The sequence below is a fragment of the Saccostrea echinata genome, unplaced genomic scaffold (genome assembly GCF_033153115.1).
Source record: "Saccostrea echinata isolate AGI-Se365-2 ecotype Australia unplaced genomic scaffold, CSIRO_AGI_Sech_v1 ptg000029l, whole genome shotgun sequence".
Taxonomy (NCBI): domain Eukaryota; kingdom Metazoa; phylum Mollusca; class Bivalvia; order Ostreida; family Ostreidae; genus Saccostrea; species Saccostrea echinata.
In genome coordinates, this window is record NW_026889778.1 from 6303213 (window position 1) to 6315336 (window position 12124).

The 12124-nt window shown below is 32.3% G+C and overlaps 1 protein-coding gene across 1 annotated transcript; it reads right to left on the reverse strand.

Annotated features, from left to right (window-relative positions):
* Window positions 1-9782: 9782 nt before the first annotated feature.
* LOC133194404 (complement C1q tumor necrosis factor-related protein 7-like) lies at window positions 9783-11459 on the reverse strand. The gene is made up of 2 exons (XM_061330367.1): window positions 11314-11459; window positions 9783-10547 (listed from the first exon to the last, which is right to left on the reverse strand). Exons 1-2 carry the CDS (start codon window positions 11381-11383, stop codon window positions 10132-10134), a joined length of 486 nt encoding a protein of 161 aa, XP_061186351.1. The 5' UTR covers window positions 11384-11459; the 3' UTR covers window positions 9783-10131.
* Between the last annotated feature and the right edge of the window lie 665 nt (window positions 11460-12124).

The window sequence follows — 12124 nt, forward strand, 5'->3', positions numbered from 1 at the left end:
GTGTATGTATATAATTCACAAAGCTAAAAATTCCATAGTAATCCAGCTTTTCTATTGTTATACCCTGTGTGGTAAATATCAAAGGATCAAAAGTTAATTTGAAGGTCACCAGTGTCAACACGGTATACACAGAGACTAGTAAGTAAATGTCAATCAAGTTCTAGCACCGAATGATGTACTTTAATGCACTTAATTAACAGGGGTACAGTACACAGACCAGGTATTTTTGAAGGCAGTGCTTAAAATCTCTGCCTTTGAACAAGCAATATTCAAGTAACATTCAGTAGAAGCCAAAGAATTTCCTGGTTGTTTTAATTTTTGGACAGAAGCTCAGAGACCCTTGATTTTGAAAAAAAGTAATCATCACCTAGTGGTGGAAATCTTTAAAACGTCAAAAACATAAACAACATTGGCTGTGAGAGAAAAAAGAACGACAACTCTGCTTGGGAGATTGAAGCAACACCTTCATTTTCATATAGGATTTTGAGGACTTATCAATGGAGATTTTATTACTGTGTGTATTGGCATTTTTAAAAGCAAGCGGAATCCCGAGTCTGATTATAATTATATGAATATTCTAGATAGCAATGTACAAATATTGTCAACTAATCCAGAATTTATGTACAATAACTAGTTTTCTCTAAAATAGATAAATAAATGCAATGTATATTATTCTTCCGATTTGATATCCCGGAAAATCAACCACCTTCCCTTCCGCACCTCCAGATTAATTTATAGATCTTTTATAGATTTCTGAGAAACTTCACTTTTTTAATTGATGACACCCTAGCTAGTTCTATATTTTAATAATCGTAATAATTTTTTTCGGGGGGGGGGGGTGGAGGGGGCTAAATTGTTTTTGCTAACAGGATCAAGAGAGTATTTTATTTTAGTATACATATTTGGTAATTGATGTGTCATTTAAATAAAAGACCGACATAAAGTTGTACGATTAAAACAATGCTTTACTTTATCAGTTGATAAATATGGACCCTACTGAGATCTTTTTAATTATGCTTTTCTATTTTAAATAAGCTAGTTAATATTTTAAGTCATAATTTCATTTATTTTAAATCTAATGTGACTAAAAAGGATTCAAAACGAAGCCTTGTAAATAATAAAGTGTAAGAAGTAGAAATTTATATTATCAATATTTTTTTTCGTTTTCTATTGCCAAAGAAATGTGAAGTGCTCCCAAATTATGGTTGTAAGATAGTCCCTCGCTTCTTTTAAAAAATCAATGTAAATAACCCTTATGAGCCTAGAATAAAACATCCATGCGTCTAGTTGTGATTGTAATACTCTGTAACATGTATAGTTTAATTCAGAAGTGAAAAAAGAAATAGATTACACGATCAGTATGTACTGGTTCCTGCTGACAAAGCAGGTAAAACATTGTCTTTGTTTGAAAGGCTCATTATTTAAATTGTATTTTAGAGAAACTGGGATTTAATTCAACAAGTGGTAATCCATCTTATACCCATAGCTCCCTTTTTAAGGAGTTTTTACTATTTTTGATATTCCCAACTCCAACATGAATTTGAATTACCATATCTATATTGGATTCCGCAACTTCATAAAAATCCATACAAACATAGATGCATAGCGGGTTCCAGTAAATGTTCTACCAAGCCTCTTTCTATACTCCTCACTAAAATATTAACAGTTGTGAAGGAGAAACTTCAGGAGTACTGTGCAACAATATATTTGACAAGCGGTGTAAATCAGATGTGGATACTTAAAAATTCCTATGAACTTTGGAAAATTTGAAATCACAAAATTTTACCAAAACCAACAACTTAAAAACTTACGACTTTTCAACTTTATATATAACCATTCCCCACGATAAACCAAAGTCCAGGCTTTTTGATATCATTGACAGCTGCTTTTTCAATAAAAATGGAACTCTTAAATTTACTTACCTTGTCATTGGTCATTTGCAAAATTATTTTGTTTAAGAAATATCTTCAAAGATCTTTATCTTCAAAGGTAAAATGGAAAACCACGATTTTGTTGTATTGAATACTTCTTTCTCTGAGAAAACTTGAGCAGACTTCCCTAACTCAATTTATCATTTATTGTGGGATGTGATGACATGTTTGTTTTAGTTTATAAACTTTTGATTAAATAATTGAGTGACAGCATATCACGTACATTTTTTAATGCTCATTTCTCACAAAGTATTGTAATTTGTATTTTTTTTTCTAAATCAGGACCATATATGTTTCAATATTTTCAAAAAGTATTTCATGCGTTTCTTGGGGTTCTAATGGGAAATACTAGAAATCAATCATTATTCCCTACAGCTTTTATTCACAATTCGTCATTTTTAATTGATTTGCTACTATAAATAAACATCCAACGTAAATATACAATATAATATTAAGTGGTTAGTAGCAAGAAATATTTGCAAGCGAAAGAAATTCGCCAAACTCTCGGATATTCCTTACAAGCGAAAAAAAGGTAGTTTACAGCACATTATATCTGATACAGTGTACAATTTGTATCACTTAATATGATTAATCAATTTCAATTATACAACAAATAATAAAATTATGCAATGTAAAATATGTGTTGAACACATTTTCATGTCTGATCAGTTGTGAAGTTCTTTCAGTACTTTTTTTTTTAATTTATATTTTTCTTATATTAAACAAAGTGATTGTAAATAAACATCTTCACATTTATGAGATACTCACACGCGATACGCTCACTCACTCACACCATCCACATCCATTATTAAGACTTCTTATTGTAGTCAAAAATATTTGTAATAAATACAGTTTGTCACTTTTTCCTCCTAAATCCTATACATATATTTTCCAAATTATTAAATATACCTATTCTTTTAAAAGACAATTTAAGGACAAACAAAAAAAAAAAAAATAAATAAATACTTTGAACTGTCACTCATCAAAAACTGGTTTCCATATGGAATTAAAATTAAAATTTTTATTCTTTTGGATTGATACACATTTTTCAACATTGTATTTAACTCTTAGATGACATAAGAGGGCACTGAAATTTGGCATTTTCTTCTGCATCAGACAAGTAAAGATATACTGTTTTGTCTATAACATAATAAAGTTTATAATTCTGTTATTTTTTGACATAGGAATCTCCCCTAATATGACATTGTTAATGTTAAATCCAATCCTTATTGAAGTAATTCTGTATATGTTGGCTAAGACTACACCACAATAACTTTCAGTACTTTAATTCTTCACAAATTCTTTCATTCATTCTGCAAAATATCATATAGAAATAGAAGTAAAAAATATGCAAAAACGCTGGCATCAGTTCTTGTCTAAGCAATTTTGGATCTTTAATTTTCTGGTACAGGTAGCAGAAAGATCACATATCGAGACTGTTCTTTACAACCTCAAGCGGGATAAAGATTTCACGTTAACTAAAAAAGATTAATAAACTTCATATGTAGATAAGATCAATAGTGAATTCTTTACATTCATATAAATATTTCATGAAGAATTTTTTTTACAGTACAGATATCTTCTTGTTACAGAGGATCAAAAGTATTCACGATGAGTTTGATTCTATTCAAGGAAAGTAAAAATCCAGAAAAGCTTATACCACTGTATTGAATATCAACTGTTTGGTCATTAAGCGGATGTGACTTAATGCATACATTATTTTTCAGCAGTAAAAGAGTCACCATATTGCTTCCGGTTGCAAAGTTTTTCAAGCTAATGCTTCAGCTACAATATTTTTAGTGACTTATAGATATACTCAGTCTTTTATAGGGTCGTACCTCAACAGAGAAGTAAAATGCAGAATAAACCCGTCTCCAGCCCCGTAATTGTTTGTCCAACCTCGCTGCCCGCGAGGAATTACTCACAACTTCTTTATTCACTGTAAAGAAATTGATAACATATAACTTCAACAAAATTCTCCTTAAGCTCAAAAATAATCATTATTATTATGTATCCCCCATTAACACCTGAATATCTGTATTTTATATTTAAAAAATGGCTTCATCAGACTAAGGTTTCTTCCCAGAATTCAATAATATTATTGACCAATTTTGTCTTCCAATGAACTATCTAAAATTATTATTATTTATAACTGGCCTGAAACAATCAGAAGTTAAAAGTACATGCTGTTCAATTAAATTTTAATCCTTAACTATTTATACTTACATGCCGTGAAACCTTAAAAGACATTTTTTTGCTTACATTTAATCACTACAGATAACTTAAGAACAAGCCTTGATTGTCCATACTATAAGTCAAATTATTTCTTTTCCCATTTTCATCATTTGTTTTTCCAATTCCCGATATACTGGTATCATACCGCAGCTTATGTTTTGTTATGGTAGAAATATTATCTGTATGAAGACGGCGACAAACACAGAAATAAATCTATACGTATTCCTTTTTTGAAATGATCAATGTACTGGTGACAGAGAAGGTCATAACCGAGTGGACGTCAAATGAGTCAGTAGTTAATTAGATATACAACAGTACATGAAAAAGGTCCTCGACTTTACAGCTATGCTAAGTATCTTAAGTATTTCTTTTTAGACCATCTTATATATGTAGTGGAATGATAAATACATGTAATCAACTGAAATATAGTAGAGATATATACTTCATAGAGTTAACAGTGTGAGGCACTTAAGTTTTTTTTTACCGTACAAAAATCTTTCCTGGTTATTCATATGACTACTATAAAGGCAGTCCCCAAAATAATAAAAGGCAAGGGAGAGTGTCAGAAGAATATGATTCAGGAGGTATATAAATAAATAATAAATTCTACCATTTCTTTTTTCCTTCTGATGTTGCTCTCAATGAAATCGAGTTAAATACAGTTACATGGTAGGTAGGAGCACCATATAACTCCTTTAGCCAAATATCATTATTTCTTAGAAAAAGAAATCCAAGTCCGGTTGTTGGATCATCACGAATATAATTTCTACTCTCCGAAGAATAAACACCCTCATTCCGTATGAGGCAATTCAGGATCCCATATTTGGACGTTTATCTTTGGACAGAGGAAGGGCTTTTGAGGGACTGTTTCACTGTCTAAAAGGAATTTAGTTTACAAGACCAGCAATCTATTTAGCTAGCCCGGTTAAAAATAGTAAGTTTATTAGACTTATAATAGCCCAGACTTTAAAATAATTCCAATTTACAAGCAGGTTTAGATTTTTGACGCAATTCATAAAATTAAGTAGGCAATTGAGGTTAAACAATAAAAACTTCGGTAAGATATTTTTTTTCCTGTGGTGGAATTTTTCTAGTTTTTTAAAAAATATATTTTTTTTGTGAGTATCCGTTTTCATGGTTGATAAAGTGGTAAAAAAAAGTAGAAAATGACAGTTCAATTCAGTCACGTTTTGTAAAAGATATCAATTTGTGGGCACCCCTGTTGTTGGTCGGTATAAATCTGTTGCCATGCCTGCAGACGATGAATGTAAGAATCTTAGATAAACATGCGCTCGTAAGAAATGTTGCAGTTTTAACCTCTTTACCGAAATATTGACACAATTTATCTGTGAATGTAAAACAATCACTGATTGCTTTTATAAGATTTTGTACACTTTGCAAACTGTCAATATTACACACATGATGAATAAGCAATATTAACGCTTTCATCGAGAAAAAAAAATCTAAAAAATAATGCGAAATGAAATTGCATGTTTAAAACTCAGAATTAAAATGTTTAAAATTCTGTCACAAGTTTTAAGCAAAATATGAATAAAATGTAACGTGTTAAATGAAATCCCTGGCTCAAATTTTATCACCTATCTATAGCACATGAGTACCATGATCCGAAGACTACTATTTAATTAGTTATTTTTCATGGTTAAATACGTAATATTTATATGCACCTTCTTTGATATATGTTTTAATAGACAAATATGAGTACAGTGGTGTTTTGTAATTATATGATGTATAAAATAGCACTAAAATAGGGAAGTACTTGAAATAATTACTAAATATACTTGTGTAAAGCAAGTGGCTGTTCATGGAGGGTTCATTTAAGGTACTCATTTCTACTGAAACTTCCAATTTCTAAATGAACTACATGCATAATTTGTTAGAAATAGGAAAGACATGTGTGGAAAGTTTGCCTTTCCATCATCCTCTTTATTAACAGTTGTTAGCCTTTTGATATGTATACCTAAATCAGAAAATCAACTGATCTATAAATCTGATAACGTAAACTGTGAATTTGGTGAAAGAATTATGAAAATGGAGGAAGAAATAATTCGACTACAACAGGGGAATGAACGTAAGTACATTTAGAAATATGTTGAATATTTTTGAAATCTTTAAACATGTACACATGCAGTTGTCAATGATAAAGTCTTTCTAATTTTGCCTATATCTTTTTTGTAGGTTGTCAGTCATATATATACCAGAGATGAAGGAAGAAATTTTTCGACTTCGACAGAGAAATGAACGTAAGTATAAGTGTTGAATATTCTAAAAGAAAGGTTAAAGTCTTGATGATTTTCTCTTGTACTCGATGTATTTGTAGGTAAGTTTATGATTTTTTAATTAGAGTTTTACTGTATTTCATTTTTCTTCTCTTAAAAAGTATGATATTTTGCCTATTCTAGTATCTTACAAAATCCATTGGTAAAAAGAATGTTGAATATTTTGTTTAAAATTCGACCTACAATAAGCATAGCTGTGATTAAATGAAAATCATTATCTTAATTAAGTTATTGGAAGAGAATGCACTATTTTTGAAAAATGACGTTGGATAAAATATTTGAATATAATTACATTGATTAAATTGGGGTAGTTCCTCGAGATTAAACCAGGTTGAATAGTTAAGTCAGTTGACTTTATGAGCCAGTTGTAATAAGATGCTAGTTGTATACTTTGTTGTTATGTGTAGCATGTGATAGACGCATGTGCATAGTTCCCCATCCCGGTTAGCTCTTTTCATGCCTTCTGTTATATGAGTTTACCTGCCAATATATGTTCGGATATTAGCGATTGATGTGGGTTAGCTGCCACCACACTGCATTGGATTGAGGCATTTAATTGCTATAAGGAAAAGGATCTGCGCATGTGGTGTTGGCTACAATAAGTTCATTTTGGTCTAAATTTAAGCGAATTGCAAACCCATTAACCAAACTTTGCCTACGTACACATCTTTTTTGATCTGTAAAAAAGCAATGTAGAAAAAAAATGGAATTGCCTGAGGCTAGTGGTCTGCTGTTGGGGCTAGGTCTCGAGATCGGCCCCACTTTTGACGAGATATTGCATCGGCTATGACATTATGTTTACCTGGTATGTGTTGAGCCTTAAATTATATATAGTTTTGTTTGTGTAACAAGCATAAGTGATTGAGGGACATAACTCTCTCAGATGATGCAGATTGTTTATTAAAAATGTGAACCCATAGCTCAGTTATCAATATGCAAGAATATCTTTTGTTCTGTAGTGTTTCTGTCAAAATAGTGAAGGCCAGAATGATTGGTATTAATTCTAAAAATGCAATGTCTTTAAGAATTGGCGTTCCTGCCCAACATTTTGGCCACTGAAGATAGGCCTACTGTCCCTTGAAATAGTAGCCACATCCAAGTGAAGCAGCCCCCGAGGTGTCGGTGAAACGCTGTAGAGTTTCACTCAGTATCTAGGAAGTATATAACCCCATCGAAGTTTAAGCCACATTTACCCGTCTAGTTTCATAGCTTTCATAATGTTCACATAATGATAAGGTTTGTAATTGCCTAGCATAGAATTATACAACCCCCTTAAACGCACTATTACCCAGAATGTTCTTGGCAAAGAAATTTTGTTTACCCACTATGCTCTGGAGGGCTTTTTGTTGTTGATATATTGCTCTAAAATATGAGAGATTTCTACAATTTTAGCCTGAGAATAGAATTTGCTATTTTATTGTGTCTACTTCTAACCCAAGTACACTATATAAGCAAGTAGTAGGCCCCTGCGCTTTATCAGGGTTTAGGGGAATACCCATTTCAGCACACAAACTTTGAATTTTTTTTTACCAAGATTGTGCAGTTAGTGCCTGCCCTTCCTGCAAAAATAAAGTCGTCCAAATAGTGATGTACTGTATTTAATCCTGCTTGTATTCTAACCAACCGTTCCAAAAATGTAGGGAATGTTTTAAAAATTTTGCATGATGTGGAACAGCCACATGGCTTTTTGTCCCTAGGGTCTATGTATGGATTAATACTAGATAGTGGTGGGTAGGACAAGAGCGTGATCATTGACCAACCACAACACTTGCTTATATAAAGGTTAGTTGCACGTTTGTGGGTCTGAAAATGGACCCCCCCCCCCCCCATGCGACTCTCATCTACCTTTTTCTTTATTTTAGCCTGCAAAATATCCCCGTGCTGATTTGTGATACCAAGTTATTCGAAAAATTAGGAGTTGTTGGCTCTGCATATAGCAACTTAAAACCCCGTTGAAACCATATTCCAAAACTATAGCTGACTGCTTGTCTGGGTAGTGTTGAAGATACTACTAGACCCTCTGAGTTATAATTGGTATGCTTTCCAGGGACAAAAGGTGTTCAAATGGCTGATATGCATTCTCGTGCAGTACTGTTGTCGTTATGCAAGTGTTAGATGGATGTACATTGTTACATTTCATGCATCTGAAAATGTATGGGCAATATAATCCTATAACATGAGCCTTGGTTATTAAAAAAACATTTCTAACTTTGGAAGGTCATTTTTCTGTGGCAGCAATATACCTTCATCAGCTGCATACGGGGTATATATCTCTCAACCGATTCGATACGCAAGAGCATGCTCTACGTATGTACAATTTCTACAACGAGGTAAATTATTGACAAACAAGTTGATGAAACTAGAATATCAGCTGTCTCGTTTAAGGTCATCATTTTGTTAGTTCTATGGTCGATACAATGACCTTGTCAGCAAATACAATTTATTATTGAGTCAAATTCTGACTGACGTTTTTCATACTAATTGTTAGGCCATTATTTACACACTGAATTGTCGACGAATGTTTCCGGTATTTACCGATCATGACAAGGAGCACAGGGCAGGTGTGACCGGTCGGCAGGGGATGCTCACTCCTCCATGGCACCTGATCCCACCTCTTATGTTTTGGAGGTTCGTGTTTGCTCTGCTCCTATTTTGTATTGTTTAATGGACTTTTGAGCTTGAATACTGTTCGTTATCTCCATATATTTCATTTCATAAAAACTACTAACAACATAAGTAAATATGGCGAACGGCATAATGTTAAAAATTATACCAGTTAACATTCAATCCAATGAAAATATGCGCAATCGAAGTAAATATTTAACTAATAATGTCTAAACATGGTCTAAATGCGGAGACATTGTCAGGATTATTTTTTTTTTAAATAGCGACACAACATGGAAAATTTTGTATCACATGAATCAACCTAGCAACGTGTTCGTCTGCTAGATTAGAAAGAGGAAATTACGTTTTGGACCTGGGTACAGTGTTTATATAGTCACCGTGGCGTATGTAATAAAAGAATCTAGCTGGTATGCGTAATCCAGATTATTAAGCAAGGAACATACGCAATATAAAAAAATGGACATATATCATTGAGATAAAATCCCATATTCCTAGACGTTACCTGAATTTGGGCTATTATTTCATGATATTCAGTTCATCCGAACCCGACCTTTTTTTCCATATTTACAACACTCCCGCCACAGCAGTTCTTATGTATCTCACAGGCTCTAAACTGATTATTATAATTCATTTAAAACATAAAACAGCATAAATAAGAATTTAACCAGAAAATTAACATCTTTTATTATGCACCAATCATATATTTTAAAGTTTTTTTTACTACAAACTTCGTTGTCAAACAAAGAAAAAGCCCGATCTCAACGTCAAATGATAGTTATGATAGTATGACACGGGCTTATTTTATTGCACTTGTCTCCTTTTTTCCAAATAAAATGATATGGAAACATCCAAGAAGATGGAATGGCCTCCAATTGTTCTCTGAACGGTTAGTTTATTAGTTTCAATACAGCTTGCAAAAAAATAGGAAAATTGTTATTTGGCAAAAAATAAATAAATGAAATAAATATAGTAAAAAATAAATTAAAAAAAATACAGTTCGGCAAGCTTATGGATTTTGCTGAAAGGGTCCGTAGAAAACTTTTTTAGGTTTCATACAAAAGGAAACCAGAGAAATAGTTGGGATCATATCTGATATATGTTTTCTCCAAGTTATACCAATGAGGATGTGTTTGGATCCACATACAATCATCTTTCTTTGCATTGATGATCAGCATGTTACTTCCAGTGCTGTAATCCGACATTTTACCCGCCATAGCTTCCAAATACGGATTTCCATTCCATGTGAAATGAACAGCCATGCGTTTTCCAGGTTCTACTTGTATACCGAAGAAAAATGCGTAAATCCCTCCCACTGGTACTTTAAAAACTCCGGAGCTTTCATTGTAACCCCCTCCAATGTTAAGTTGGACTTTGTTGTACACGATGGTCTCTATTGACTTCTTGATAACTTGTGTTGTACCTTTTTGATGAAAAGCAGAGAAAGCTGCTTTTTGTTTCCCTGGAAAGAATGTTTGATGCTTATGCTTTGTAGAAATGATTAAATATTTCAAAGAATGTATGTAAAAAAACATAATGAAGAACCTTAAACGGTTAAAGTTTATTTTGGGACCCTTAATGAAAATGGTGAAGACACAAACAAAGATCGATCTAAAAAAATACAAACAAATAATTATAAATCTGCGAACAGGGCATGAAACACAGACCCCCGGAAATTCCAGAGGTGGGATCAGGTGCCTAGAGGAATAAGCATCCCCTGTTGACCGGCAACATTCACCATGAACCCTATGTATTGATCACGTAGATGGAACATTTCATAGTCAAATTAAGTTTAAAAAAGTCCTAACAATTAGTATGAAAAACGTCAACCAAATTACAACTCAATGATACGTAATATTTGTTAAACAAAATTATTATAACGACTATAGAATTTTCGACATGCTGACATTAACCGAGGTTATTGAAATTCCTGTAACATCAATCATCTGTCAGTAGCCCGCCTAGGTTTAAAAATTGATCGTATTCAGAGAATTCTCTTGAGTATTGAATATGCAGGTGATAGCAGAATGTTACTACATACCTAAGGATACTAGTAGTTAACGATGGAAAAGATGATGTCGTCTGGTCACTGTACCTTCGGAGGGCTTGTTTTGTATGCTAGCGTTTAACATTTTCATTATGCTATGCCAATATATATTGATTTTATAACAATAAAGGAACTTTAAAATATGATGAAATATTTCATGTTATATGTAAATTATACTCACATTGATTTTCTTTGGTTAGACGAACCACTTGCCTTTGTAATCTCAATATTTCACTTTCTAGATTCTTCATCTTCCTCTCAAAATCATTATTTTCTTCTTGGAACTTGTACAAAAGCTGGTTTTTTGTGTTGGGAATTGTTATAAATATGACGTAGACAAATAAACACGAATAGGAAACCTTATTCAACATGACTACTTATTCGAAAGATGAGTTTTGTCAAAAATAAACTTCTTTTTATAAGTAACTCGTGTCATGTGATCATGAACGTATTACTTATCATGCCAACTTGTTTCAATTTTACTGTTTATCATTATAATTTCATGTGAATGATCCTAAAAATAAGAAAGAAGAATTTTTAAATATTTATAGATATATTAAAACGATCTGAACACAGTCTCTTAATACATCTAAATCACAATTGCGTTCCATGTAATAAAAAAAAAGTACTATGTAAAATGCAGATTTGAATTCTTTTTTTTTTTTAGATCGATCACTGTTTATTATCTTCAACCCCCCCCCCCCCCATTATTATAACGTACAAGTTTTTGTGCTTAGGGCATACGAATAACCGTATTTAACTGCACTTCAAGAGTTCAAATGTTTTTTTTTTTCAATGTTATATTCGTATTTAAATCCATGTGACAAGTCATTTCAATAAAATGTTTTTCAGACTAATATGTCACTGTATTCACTTAATCTGTAACCAAGAATATTTAAAAGAATATCAGATCTTTTTGGTCAAAAAGGAATCAGTTTCTACTTCTCCATCTTACTTGAAAATATCAAAGAACAATTATTAAAAACAGAAAT